Source organism: Pollicipes pollicipes, unplaced genomic scaffold (assembly GCF_011947565.3).
Source record: "Pollicipes pollicipes isolate AB1234 unplaced genomic scaffold, Ppol_2.1 Scaffold_4295;HRSCAF=5057_pilon_pilon_pilon, whole genome shotgun sequence".
Classification (NCBI taxonomy): domain Eukaryota; kingdom Metazoa; phylum Arthropoda; class Thecostraca; order Pollicipedomorpha; family Pollicipedidae; genus Pollicipes; species Pollicipes pollicipes.
The window spans coordinates 32,496,956-32,511,443 of record NW_023596461.1 but is presented as its reverse complement, the minus strand read 5'-3'; the positions used below and the strand labels follow the sequence as shown (position 1 = coordinate 32,511,443).

At 51.1% G+C, this 14,488-nt stretch overlaps 2 protein-coding genes across 3 annotated transcripts in view; one reads left to right on the top strand and one right to left on the bottom strand.

Moving 5' to 3' along the window:
• The window catches only part of LOC119097450 (forkhead box protein E3), a 34,480-nt gene extending 34,410 nt beyond the window's left edge, over nucleotides 1–70 (top strand). Inside the window, exon 8 of the mRNA XM_037220482.1 lies at nucleotides 1–70. This exon is cut by the window's left edge and continues 263 nt beyond it. Within this exon, the coding sequence (XP_037076377.1) occupies nucleotides 1–70 (70 nt within the window).
• A 2,255-nt stretch (nucleotides 71–2,325) lies between these two features.
• LOC119096469 (glyceraldehyde-3-phosphate dehydrogenase 2) lies at nucleotides 2,326–13,651 on the bottom strand. 2 transcript variants are annotated; one of them, XM_037219382.1, is made up of 6 exons: nucleotides 13,435–13,651; nucleotides 8,111–8,206; nucleotides 5,987–6,110; nucleotides 5,138–5,508; nucleotides 2,908–3,263; nucleotides 2,326–2,640 (listed from the first exon to the last, which is right to left on the bottom strand). In XM_037219382.1, the coding sequence occupies exons 1-6, from the start codon at nucleotides 13,465–13,467 to the stop codon at nucleotides 2,568–2,570; spliced, it is 1,053 nt and encodes a 350-aa protein (XP_037075277.1). In that variant the 5' UTR covers nucleotides 13,468–13,651; the 3' UTR covers nucleotides 2,326–2,567. The 2 variants fall into 2 exon arrangements, with proteins under 2 accessions (XP_037075277.1, XP_037075278.1); XM_037219383.1 differs by lacking the exon at nucleotides 13,435–13,651 and adding an exon at nucleotides 11,560–11,747.
• Between the last annotated feature and the right edge of the window lie 837 nt (nucleotides 13,652–14,488).

The window sequence follows — 14,488 nt, the reverse complement described above, 5'->3', positions numbered from 1 at the left end:
CTCGACGCCGCTGCAGCCCGAGGTGGCCGACGACTTTGATGTCGACTACGACTGGGACTCGCTGCTCTGAGCGGGCAGGCGCGGGGCGCGCCGGGCGCGGCGGCGTGGCGACGCTCGCGGACGGCCTCGAGGCGGTGACGTCAGCCGAGCCACGCGCGCGCACCCCGCTCGCCCCTGCACCGGAGCCTGCAGTCACAAGTGCCTGAGCGGGGGTGGCCGCGCCGCCGCTCGCTTGCGGAGCCGCGCGCCCGGCCCTCCCCGCCGCCCGCACGGGCACGGCCTTTGATGCGGTGTTGTCGGCTGCGGCGGTGGCTGTCGACGCCCGGCGCTTCTTTTGCTGCGCCCTTGTTTGTTGTTTGGTGATATTGGATCCGTGTCACTGTTGTATATAGGCGTTTTCTTGATTGACGATGTTCTGTAGCCGTGCCTTGTTCCGTTTGTGAGAACTTACCAGTTACGAACGAACCCCAGTGCCTGAGAACGAAGCCTTGAGCGGAGCATGGCATTGGACAAGCTTGTTTGGCAGCAATCTCAAGTGAGGCTCGTTTTGCAACTGGCTCTCCTCCAGTCGGTGATTGAATTTTGGTGAGAATCTGACTAGATGTTTATCTATAAACTTTGAAACTAACACAACCCAGTACCGAAAACCGAAGAAATGTGAATGCTTCTTGTGTATTGTTTTGCGCGCTACTGGAGCCGTGTTCTCCGATAGTGCTGTTTCATTACGGGGAGGTTGCAATTCCTGTTTGCTGTTGTGGTCTTGTTCTTGTGTTCTGTTTGGAGAATCCAGGTAGTGAACGGCCGTTGCCACAGCAGGTAATAGATGCATAGGTACTCATCAGACCAATCGATACTCATCATGAGGATGGGAGGCTTCGCTGCCTTGTACTGTTGTTAAGTCCACTGCACGGGAGCAACAGGTGTGTTGACAGCACCCCGCTCCCGTGTCACCAATAGACCAGTTGTGATAGCGGTCAGCAGGCCCGATTTTCATTAATGATCTCGCACTTTATGTTATTGTATTGGACGAAGATATTTGGTTTCACCGCACAGATAATGACAAACCATTACGCTCAAAGACATCCACCTTATTTACTTTTTATCAGTCGCGGAGTGTTTTCGAGTGTTTTTGCCAGCTCATGTTGTGCGTCACCCAGCCAGCGTCGGGACCCAGAACAGATGGATTCGGTCTGGTGAAGTGCAATACGACACGGGACGATTTGAGCGGGTGCAGGCTTGTTGTTTGGATGCTTCGTCATCGTTTGCCCATTACTGTGAAGACGACATGCTGACGAGGGGATGACGGCGGCGTACTCTTGGACCCGCGCCTCAAACCCAGCCATAGCTCGACTGAGCTCTGAGTGCCGTAGATCTGCTGGGGCGCCAGTGCGCCCACAGGCCTTTTCGAGATAAAGGATGTCGTCGCCATAGCTTTTGAACAGCATACACGTGGGGGGGGGGGGGCATTCAACAACCATGGGTTAAAGCCCCAGTCAGTGATACTTCTTTTTACACATTCGGTTCTCGTCTGAAGCCGATGTCTTTCAGAGGACTTCGGTATGTACTCCACGGGACTACGTTTGTTATAGTGACGCAAGCGTAGCAATTATGTCCCACGGTTGCATTCCGACAAAATTTCCCATGAAGCGGACCCCAACAGTCATCGAGTGCAATTAATTTTCAGCCCTGTCCCCCACCTGTCAACTTTCAACGACAGTGATGTGCCTGTCAAGTAAGCATACGGAGTTCGTTAAACGTTGGTCATCTTTACTCGCTGCCTGTCCGATTGTCATTCATTAGCTGGGCCGGTGAGGACTCTCGCCCTGCCTCGGCCTTATTACTGTTCGGAGGGGCACGGAGCGTTGCAGAGCTCAGCTTCGTGGTAGTCATCAGTTACTGTGTTGGAGACAGCCTTGTACTGGCCGTCGCCCTCGCCCAGGAGCCGAAGGCCTGAGCCTGACGCGTGACTTTTCTTGCCGGTCCAGGTCAAAGGGGACGACCGTGGCGAATCTTTAATCGCCCGTTTGTAAACACGACGCAAACGAGGACCCTGCTTTGGTGCAGTGAGGAATGGATATACAAAGTTGCCAGCCAGCCATCTGTTTATGTACACTGTGTCCGGGAGAGGATGGCGGGAGCGTAATTGGCCTGTCGACTGATCATCGGTGTGGTGTCTGTTGAACTGAATACATATCCTTGCCGATACCTAGTATTGCCTGTCGGATGGCATATTGTGAAACATCAATATCGCTTGGTTACCAACCGCATTGCGCCGTACATTCATGCAACATTAATATCGTCCGGTTGCAATTCACAGGCAGGGGAGTCCACCCAACATCTGTATTAACAAACCGGTTAATTTAACACAACCTTTGTCTACAACACAACCGCTTTGCTCGCCAGCCGCCCCTTAAAAGCCACCTGTTTGTTCATGGAACATTGCCATCTTGAATCGGCGATTAGCACCGACAATACTAATGACATCCAATGCTGAAGAGCACAGACGAGGGTAATACAGGAATCTTCTTCAACAGGGAGATAGGGCGGGACGATGCGCTACTCGGAGATTACTTGTCCTTGGTCTGCATGTACTTGATCAGGTCCACCACACGATTGGAGTAACCCCATTCGTTGTCGTACCTGCCGGCACACACGCATCTACAGTGCACGTTCCATAAGGACAAGAGATGGGGCGAACGCCATTTTGTAACATTAAACTAAGCCAACACCAAGGCATCTTCTGCATCGGAGGGATTTTTCAATCTACAACAGTAAGTTTGGAACACGACACGTAGCTGATTGTTTCACCACAAACGATCGTGGCTATGACTTGCGTCCATTGCCCACCGCGGGCTTCCAGCCGTCACGTCCTTCGCCTGCAAGGGCGGGACGGCAAGATATACTCACCAGGAGATCAGCTTGACGAACGTGCTACTCAGCTGAATGCACGCCTTGGCGTCAAAGGTGCTGGAGTGCGAGTCGCTGAGGAAGTCTTGGGAGACCACGTCATCCTCAGTGTAGCCCAGAATGCCTTTGAGCGGGCCTTCGGCAGCCGCCTTGACTTTAGCCTTGATGTCGTCCATGGTGGCCTCCTGACCCAGCCGGCAGGTCAGGTCCACCACCGACACGTCGGGTGTGGGCACGCGGAAGGCCATTCCGGTCAGCTTGCCGTTCAGGTCGGGGATCACCTTGCCGACGGCCTTGGCGGCGCCGGTGGCGGCCGGGATGATGTTCTGGCCGGCGCCGCGGCCATCACGCCAGCTCTGCAACACCGGACGGTGGCCATCCACAACACCCCACACCACAGGAGGCCCGTTCGGCGCTTCAGATAGCTATCAAGCCATCAAATTTGACATGTGGAGCACGAAGCATTGCTGAGACGATTCTTCCATACAGTGCTGCCAGGTATGGTGAGCGTCAGGCGTGGATCCAAGACACCTCGGGGGAGGGGGCGATTCCTTCAGAAAGGGCCCCTGCATATATATATATATATATATATATATATATATATATATATATATATATATAACAGTTTGAGCATGCACGCTCCTTAAGGTGCCAAAACATCAGCGCCGTACGTTTCAGTTTCCACTGGCCGCGCGTTGACGGCCGCCGCAGCAAGCACCCCGCAAGCGGACGATGACGAGCACGCAAAGTGGTGCTTTCCAACACTTCATGGAAATAGTTCGTACGGGGCAGTGATGTCTCCACGTATATCTCACCTGTGAAATTTTCACAATAGTGATCTGACCGGACCAACAGTTACAGCACCACGGCCAGAATCTCAGAGGGCATTGCTTCACTGACGACAAATGTGAAAACCAACAGCTTGTGCGGCAATGCGTCATCAAATTACCTCAGACGACGTACCCAGCTTCACGAGCGACGATTGTAACAGAGATGGTAAGTGACCCCAGCTGCTGAAGTCAGCACGAATCATCCCAGGATGCTTGTAACATAGACTTTTACCGACAAGACGCCTCAATTAATTTTAATCCCTTCATGATCAGTACCACTACACGGCTCAATGTTGTGACTTCCCAAAACACAACACTGGAGAGGTGCATCGCTTCACCTTTCGACGAGACGATGAATAAGTTTTGATTTGCATTTGACAGTGCCGCCACCAGAGCATCACCTGCACCGCAGTTTTCCAATACCATTACCGGCACACTGGAAGTCGCGAATGGCATGTTCACGCGCTTTTTCAGGGTCGTCCAGGCCGAAACAGCTGTCCTTACCATAAACGTTCGGGTCGGTGAAGTCTGAATCGCCCGCAATGGGAGTTCGTTAATATCGCTCGATTCCATATTAAATCAAACCGACTCAAGCCTATGAATATGTTGTGGTGCTGTGATATGTGGATACTTTGCTGCTCATAAGATCCCGAATAGAGTACAGAACCCGGCGAGCAAAGAGAAAAAGCCAAGACCAATATGAAAGGCCGGAACGATCAAAGGTGACCCAGTATGTCAACGCATAGGGCCCTTAGCAGCCGCCTACAGTCCTCGGAGCAAGTGGGAGAATTCCGTGGAGGGCCCGCGAATGACCAAGAGCGCTCTCGTACGTTAACACATAGAGGCCCCCAATATAATCGTAAGGTCCTCTTGGGGAACGGAAGAGCCGAAGACAAATGCAGGAGGCCCCTGGTCCCTGTGATCGAGCACCCGGTCACAAGTCAACATATCGGGCCCCGATCAACGGCGTCTGGCCCCGGATAGGGTGATGGGTTGTAAAACGTTTCCAACAACGACACCCCCACTCAGCCAAAAACATTTTTTCGCCTGCTCTTTGGTCCTTCATCTTTGCTTGCAGCACTTCCTAGTCGCCTGGAGGTCCCAACTCATCATTCTTTTGCGCTTTCTGTCATAGACCCGCACTCTTTCGGCAAGTTTTTAGTCCCTTCGGGGTCCCTTGGATCCCAGGGAAGGGAATGATGAGCCTACTCCCCCCCCCCCCTCGGCCCCACACATGGTGAGCGGCAATCCCGCTGGTTTAATCGCTGTCAGCTTAGGGCGAGCCGTCTCACACACTGTTTTTATGCGCAACCCTAAAAGACGCCACACTACCTGGACATCCACAGGACTATGGCTTCGCTTGTCCCGCTGCGGCCCCTGAGCGCTCCCTCAAAGCTCACCTTGCCGCTGGGTCCGTCCACGGTCTTCTGAGTGGCCGTGGTCGAGTGCACAGTGGTCATCAGGCCCTCCACGATGGTGAAGTTGTCATGAATGACCTTGGCCATCGGCGCCAGGCAGTTGGTGGTGCACGAGGCGTTCGAGACCACCTTCATGTCCGGCTTGTAGGCGTCCAGATTGACGCCGACCACGAACATGGGTGCGTCGGCCGACGGTGCCGAGATGATCACCTTCTTGGCACCGCCGTCAAAATGGGCGCTGGCTTTCTCCGTGGTAGTGAACACGCCAGTCGACTCCACGACGTATTCGGCGCCTGCCTTCGACCACGGGATGTCGTTGGGCTTCATCTCATTGAAAACAGCAATGCGCATTCCTGCAAAATCAGTGAGCCGCTTAGCTCAGCTTTTTGTGCCTGACAGGTTTAGGTTACCGAAGATGACATCGGATGAGATGTGAGAGATGAGAGATGGGAGTAAGATGCTGCGAACCCGAAATGACCAAGCGAAGTTACCACAGATCAGATGGCATGGGCCAACGCGCCGATGGGGCTTGGCTTGGATGGGATCACAGCATTTCGGTCAGCAATGGCCATTCCACGGCTACGGGATGCAGGAGAGCGGAGGGTGGTGGGACAAGATTGCATGCACCTGGAGTCCTCTGCTACCGAGACGTATCCCGCAAGGGAAGCCTTCTTCGAGATGTATGCAGACTCGGACGGGGCATCGACCAGCCGGCCAGCTGGCCAATGGTTTGCCACATGTACTGCTCTTCAGCCCATCCGGGGGCATCGCCGCCGCGCAAATTAACTATGAAGTGGGTACGATATCGTGTGACGAGTGGTACCAGCCTACCGTTCACTACGAGGTACTCTCCGTCGATCTTGACTTCGCCCTTGAACCGGCCGTGTGTGGAGTCGTACTTAAACATGTAGACCATGTACTCCAGGTTGATGAAGGGATCATTCACAGCCACGATCTGAAAACAATTTCGCCATCGGTGACATTACGTACAACTGTCAGAATTTTAGCTTCAACAATATCTACTGCGAGACACGTGACCACTTCCCTTTAGCTCCACATTTGCATCCCCTGCGATCCGGATCATATTGACATCCACACCACGTAAAATTCTTGAAACACTAGCGTGGCCGCAGTTTACAGAAACGATATTCTTATCTGCAGGATCCCTTTTCTACAGATTAGGCGAAGTTTGTTCTCAAACTTTCGGAAATTCATGACAAAATGTTTTCGGGTACGATACAGTCCTGACAAGCTTCGGCTTCAAATGCACGCACTATTATTTGTGCGCATGACTCTTAGCCATTTAGCAAGAACGGAGCAGATTCCGAACACCCGTTTGTCCTCAAAATATCCACAAAATGAGAGAAAAAAAAATCACCTATCACAGCATAGTATCCAAATGCCCAACTGATGGCACCAACACCACATTTGCCATACTAGCCCGGGAATTTTGACCACGTCATTGAGCCTGTCAGCTAATTTTCTACATCCAAGTGCAAGTCTAGCCAGACCCACTTTTAATCGGTGGCTGCCATCAAACGAAGTATTAGTGCCTATGGTACCGCACGAGATAACATCTATAAATGACGACGTATTGGCTCAGCGCCAACCAGTGCCAGCCATGTTTTGCCAAATTCCGCTCGAGAATGGCCGTAAGCCCACGACAGCCAGCTGGTTGGCGTGGGTCGTACGCAGCACCGTTGGCCGCCGAGAGTGCGCGCCGTCGGCCAATTCTGCTCGTGACAGCGGCATGCATAAGCGATGACGAGGCTGGCGGGCTATCGGGTCTGCGCAGCGGTCACGTAACTACGCACTTCTGGCGGCTGGACGGACGCCAGTTGGTGAGTGGGGAGGAGAGTTGGCGTGGTTCTGAGCCCAAGGAGTTTATCATATTTTCACAAAACATCACCTGGTCAAAACTCAAGGTTTGGGTCCAAGACGTACGGATCCACTACCACCGCTCATTACTAGCGGGGTGACCCGAAGAAATAGCTGAAGCATTCCAGAAGCGCGGAGCCAAGAAATCCGGCGCCACGGATCGCATCTAACGGCGACAACGAGTTCAGTGCGTTTAGTGGTTCGTGGACGTGAGACGAGGGAGGCTGCCACGGGCGTCACAGTCATCCACCGCTATCACGCAATTGCGTAAAAAACGAAGCCAATGAAGCCAGACATCTTTGGCAGCCGACACTAAGAAGTTTGGCCGATGCGTTTGAAAGCCTGTCGCTCACGAGAGATTAACTGGCGGAAATCCGAATATGCAAAACGTGTGCTCTTTTTCATTCACGTATAGCATTACTTGAAAACGGCCGACCATAAGTCTGGTCAAGGCTGGGAGCTTTTAGTTCACGAAATCGATAAATTTGCGATGATTTGCAGTCTTGGCGATGTTAACCCAGGTAACCAGCGCGATAAATACGAATATTTTGCGCAAACATTGGCCACAATAAACCACTTCACGCCACTGTAATTTGCGTGGCCCCATATTTGCTTCACACTCGAGGTAAGTTTCCAAAAGGGTGACACAAGTCGTTCCCGGTCAAAAACTAGCGCACCTAGGTATTGCATGAGTTTTTCCAGCGTTTAGCCCGCTGTAGTCGCTACATCCGCCTAAACTGTGCTGTTCGTTTCACGCTTTCATCTGCTTTAGTTACTAAGATCCGACATAACTGTTTAAAAACGGCCCCAAAAATGTGCTAATCCATCGCTTGTAAGCGCCAGCACGTCACTGTCCACACATGATTGGACCAATACAACTCTCAGGTTTAAGTGGAATGCTCCCAGCGCTACCAAACACTTGGTACCTGGAACATAACAAACAGTACGAATATTTAGCAAATATTGTGTACACAGCAAGCAGGCAAGCCCATTTGTGATGGAATAAGAGTACAGTGTGACGCCCCCTTTATCTGCTGTGCGCAGCATTTGCACCCCAGTTGAAGGAACGTAGCTTACCTGGGCGCCCTTCTCGATGGCGGCCCTCATCACCAGACGGCCGATGCGGCCAAAGCCGTTAATTCCGATCTTAGACATGGTGAACGGATCTGCGCCCTGGAAGCAGATGCGTGGTCAGTACGCACTATCCTTTTTCACCGACCTGCAGACAATCTGTAATGCACAAACATAAATCAAACATTTTACGACGTTAAAAAACAACGTTCGAAGAACAGCTGACACATGGTAGAAACGTGACTGAGCTTCTGATAGACAAAAAGAAGCAAAGCACACATTCCCTGCAAAGCCGCAGTTGGTGCGAACGATGCACCGAGTCAGCGAACTACGCTATCAAACAATATTTTGCATTACCAGGTCCTCTATCTAGTTCCTTCGGTTTATTTAAGAGCGGTTCAGCCAACCCAGGAATGAATACTTGTTTAATGAAATGCCTAGAAGGCTGTGAAATTTTCCATTCGCGTGATACATTCCATTCTGTTGGACGGTCGCTCCTTCAGCTGGATCCTGCAAAACTATGGCTACAACAAGCCCGCCAGAAACTAGCATGCCGTGGAACTAATAAAACTATGGCAGCGCTTTACGCCAAAACGATACGCCAAACCGACGGTGCGTGAAAGAACAGCGCAGTAATGGCAACATTCCATCACTAGGGGTTTGTTCTGGTTGAAAAACTAATCTATGCATTTGCAATCTTCGCCATGCTTAGACAAAAGAACATTCGAAAGTCTCTTTGACAGGCTCAATTACGTTACCACAATTAACCGGGACGTCCCGAAAACAACGCCAGTAGAAAGGTTCGCAACGGAGCAGAATAAACGATGTCCTACCGATGTAGCCTACCTCAGTCGCACAAACACGTCAGCGAGATCCAATCACGTTCGTTTATGAAAATGAGGATGCACTCAATGAGCGGAGGGCGCATCAATCAGCACAATGTCGAGCTGAAGGAACTGCGCACTGCCGCTTCCAGAGATTATTCACTGGTCCACTGAACACATGTATAAAGATGTGCAGCACGTGGCCGAGATATCCGACGCAAAGATGAAATGTCCTGAACCTAGCATAAAGCACCCCATACGTCGTGAGACCGCACTAACACATGCCGTATCCAGCACCACGCGCGTCATGAGACACGACGCAGAGGCTCCTGGAACAACTAACAGTCACGCCCAAAATAAGCATTGCACACCAGACGTGGTGTGGTTCCAGCTGGCTCCAGAGGGTACGTGGGAGGAGGAAGGGGGGGGGGGGGGGGGGGGGGGGCGCACAAAGTCAATGCCGGGGATAAAACACAGATGTGCCGAGAAATGGGAGCATCGCGAACCACGCTTCCACCCAAAGGCAAAAGTTATTCTCAAGAAGCAAGCGATCCATTTCATGCTCGTCGTATACAAATCATCGGTGCCAAATTGAGGAAACGAGTGTACAATAAGCACCATGGTGAAATATGTATGAACTGATAAATTTAGGAGACAACTTTATGCGTTTAACAATGGTTCACGTCGCACAGCGGCGTGCAGCTATCCGTACATGGCGCAGTGAGGTATCATCGCACTTTCCAGGGACCACAATGTCCTCCATCATAGCAGCCAGGCCGAACAGAGGAAGCCGCCACTCCTAATGTAAATAAACTGCGGCAAGTAACGCCAGGCCGGATGGACGCCCTGGAGCGCTGTTCCCTGTCCGCTCCGGGCCAGCGGCGCGGCCACGCGTCACGGGCCAGCCCGCGCCCGACGAGGGCCGACCGGTCCGGCTGGTTCATTCGGCAGCCGACTGGCGGCGGGTCCGGAGGGAGCGCGCAGGTCACCCGCCCCGGCTAAATAAAGCCGGTGCGCGGCGCTCGAGACGGCGGGCACTCGGCGCGCTGCCGGCGCAGGAGGGGCCGGCGCTTCCGGCCACCGAGGTGCAGAGTGATGTGGCAGGCAGTGGTGGTGGCTGTGCTCGCCAGTGCTGTGCCCATTGTCGGCCACCGTGAGGAATCAGAGCCGCCCGTCAACAACTGTGAACCACGGCCAAGCCAGCAGCTCTCGGCCAACGTCGTGGTGTCCGAGGGAAGTCGGGCTGTGCTGCGGTGTGACCTGGATTCGCGCCGGGCCACCACCACCTGGGCTCACGTCGACTCGCATCGGCAGCTCACGATGACCATCAACTCGTACGTGCACCTCAGCGGGCCGCGCTACCGGCTCGTCAACGTCAGCACGCCCTGGCCACACTGGGTGCTGCTGATAAAGAATGTGCACGCCGCGGACGCCGGCCTGTATCGCTGCAGCGCCATCTACGAGACGGGCAACACCATCTCGCCAACCAGTCGGTTGGTGCGACTGACCGTCGTCTCGCTCCGCCGGACAGTCATTGGAGGGCCCAGTAGTCGGCACGTTCACGAGGGAGGACAACTGCGCATCAGCTGTGCTGTTAACGGCAGTGACCACGGCGTGACATGGACGCGAAACGGTGCCGCGATCAGGCCGGACGGGGTGCGTGTTACGACAAGCAGCAGTCAGGTGTGCAGTTTACTGACTGTAGACAATACAGTGAAGGAGGATGAGGGTACATACGGATGCCACGCGAAAGGGCTACATAGTGATAGCATTGAAGTTCAGGTGGCCCAGTCCTTAGGAGACGGGGGGTCAAATAGGAATGCTTCCAACAATTTGACACACGACGCATATCAAATGCTCACTGTCATTGCTTTGGTAGCGGCAGAGCTTTACACATTATGTAAATGAGTGCATGGTGTGCATTTTACGCACCATGCACTACACATGCACATTTAATGGTTATTGCCGAACTACATAATTTGCACACCTTATTCCCTTTGCAAGGGAGCGAGGGCCACAAAAAACTTCCAATAGTTTTATGAACGATGCTCGTGCCGAATGTTTGCTATCGCTGTTTTGATAGCGATAGAGCTTTACACATTGATACATATTTTATGACCTGTGCACGATATCTGGACGTACTGTTTTGATAATAAAAGCGCCTCATGTATGCATTACATAAATGCTGTCTATGAACATTACAAAATACTGCATTACTGTGAAATGGAAGAGGTTAACTCGCCGGATCATGGCAGCCAGAAAAATATTCGTGACACAAAGGCTTGTGGACAACTGGAGAGAGCTATCAGACTGAGAAACCTATTTGTGTCTGGCTAATAACCGGGAGGGGCATTCAAGGGGAGTGGTTATACTAGCTTTCGTCAAGCTATGCATATACTGCATGATAACAATTTACCTTATTTCTTCCACGCATGAGCGCTGTGATCACCAGTCAGGTCCTGGTGGAAGTGAGCCGGTAGAAACCAGCCTTTATCCCTCGCTTAAGACAAGGGCACAATGATGGTTCGCAAAACCCTGACCATTTCTTCAAAAGCCACATCCTCCGCAGCCTTAAAGAGAGACACTGATGACCACTGCTGCATCGCGTCACATACGTCCATCGCAACTCACCTGTCAATCAGCTGATGGGAAGAGGCGATACCAAATAGAGCGAAGACAACCGGCGCTCAAGTTGATCGGAACGGTACAGATTGATCAAAATGTATTACAGATTGGATATCAACCAATAAAAGGCTGTAAAAGCAGCAACGATGCCGGGGAGAAAGTGCCCACCAGACAAGCTTGTCTGTCGTTGCCAATTCGACACCGTACTTAAAACAAACAACCCAAATGTTGTTTTTTTTATCCCGCACGTGGTTTATTGCTCTAACCTCTTACAATGAGAAAAGTGACACGTTTTTCCCAGGCAAATCTATTAGACCCATACCGAGATTACGTGGCTCCATTCATAAACTCTTACTCACTCGGGAATATTTTAAGCACTGCGTGACTGTAAAAAAATCGTTATGACAATCGTATTGGAGTGATGGATAGTGATGGACGCAGTGGCATTGTGCCGATTGTTATAGTGAAAAATTATCGAAAATCACGCCACACGTCACGCAGCTATGTGCATAACGGTTTCAGAATACCATAATTTTTTGTGATGGAATACGTGTTGCACGTTTTTGACCTCTCTTTTCAATACCCGTAAACAACTGTTATTTGACTGTTGCACGTCAAATCTGAAACGATCCGAAGTGGAAAATTGTTTATCATCAGCGAATTACTTCAACAATTAGCCTAGACGTTTCAACAAACATTACACCCCGAAACGCTGCCGTTATGCCATTATATCACACATTAAGGCGACAAAACGTTCGAGGAACAATTGCCTAAATCACCATCAAATGTTTTTATATTCGGTACGAAGGGAACATCACATTCCAATGGGAAACGGTTAAATTTGAACAGTACGCAAAAGCTTCAAAATGCAATCTGCATTTTTTCAACAACAAGCGGTCCCTTCCCCTTACTGCCCACACCCCTTGGAAAGGATGTTATGGGCCTTGTGACTTGAAAATCACGTAAAATGCCACCCCAAAACCGATGATTTTCGGATTGAGTGTATCCCGGAAGCCCTGCACACCAAATTTGGAGGGAATCGAGACGCCCGCAATATAAAGCTGGAATGCATCGATCTTGTAAATCGCAAGCCACGCAAAACCCCAGCCTAAAATCTGTGATTTTCGGAATGAGCGTGTCGGGGAGGCTCTGCACACCAAATATGGGGGCCAAAAACACCACGAAACATCGGACTGGCGATATCACGCGTCTTGTCACTCGGAAGTAGCACAAAATCCCACCTCACAGCCTATGATTTTGGGAATCAGCGTGGTGAGAAGGTCCCATGTGAGAGAAGGCAATATCCAAATGGCAGTCGGATATCAATCTGTCAGATTGACGCAATGTCTCCCTTCCTGTGACGCATTGAACACACTCGATCAAACTCAACTATCCCTACATGCGCAATGTAACGTAAGAAGATGGACGGGCCCTTACAGACACCTATTCAAGGGTTCTGTCACCACCAATTCCACACGGAACAAGAGCAAGTAGCCCATGCGTGTCACCACTGGGGCATGCCCCTCAATTTTCATAAAATGAGATCTGGCTTACTGCGATTTTTCGGCACACTACACATTCTTCGCATTTTTCCACTCGAAAAAGTACGGTTTTTCAGTTCAGGCTCTCCCCACTATAATCAAGTTTGACCCCCTAATTCTGATCTCCTCCCCCCCCCCATCCCCTACGTGTGGTCTGGTAGGTACAATCATGTAATATCGGACTTATCGGACTATTAATCATGTAATATAACATTTTTAACAAGACCTAGGCATTCCAGCAGCCTTCACCCTGCAGTGCGGCAACCCGGGTAAGCACTTAGCACACAGACGAAATGATATGCATGCACGTAAATAGCGCAAAAAGGTGTGTTAAACTCACACAAACTGGAAGGAATGCACACAGATTATGCATTTACTCCACGGAAACGGATGTCGTATAGACGGTCATTAATGGAAATTACCGATTGAAAACCAAGATGTTCAGTACTCTTCACGGATTGTTTACTTTAGAAATGCGCCAAACAGCCAAATTGCACAAAATACTTCGTTAATCCCACCACCGAAGGCAACAACACATTTAACCTTCACCAAGGTCAAACTTCCGCGAGCCAAGCAGAATTTAAGCACATGAACTATAATAATTATACGATGAACCATTTTTTAAAGAAACCACATCAAATCCATATTTGAGCACTATCCACGTTTTAACTCCGATATTTTTTTTCTCGAATTCACTACTTTTAATTTAACTTTTTCTAGCAACAAAAACTGATTTCTTACCACACTTGCCCTTTTATTCTTTTAGCACTCGCTATCTCAATTTTCATTGACTGATGGGGCGCGATCATGGGCCTTTAATAGTATGTGCGTTATACACCCTCTCCCCCCCCCCCCCACACACACACACTCGCACGCCAGCATTCCTTCTATGCGGCGAAGGCCGCGTGCACATCATGCGTCAAATCCTTTAACACACATTTGGGGAAAACTTAGGTTCCCGAGCCATCGGAGACCCCGCCTCCCCTCCGAATGTCATTTACAGAAATTAGCGCCTCTGCGCGCACCTTTTGACGTGCGTGGCCTTACTCAGAACGCTTCTCAATAGACATTCGAATAATACAAACGATGCGCTATCCCACTGTTAAGACACTCGTGGAAGCAAAGCCGCTTACTGGTTGAATTTTGCCGTGCCTAACCGACAAACCAACGCAGACGGGACCAACCAACACATTTTGTGTCTCAAATTCGTGCCCCTGGGATGGCGCCGAAAATGTCCCTGAGCCGTCGTCCGCCGTGATTTTCTCTTTCATTGTTTCCCGCTGAGCCCTCGCAACGGCTATCTCTCCGCCGGCGTTCTGCAGCCGAGCTCTGCGTCAGTCCTGAGTGAGCTTTCCGGCCGGGCTGGGCGGTGTCCCACCTCAGCAACCGCGTGC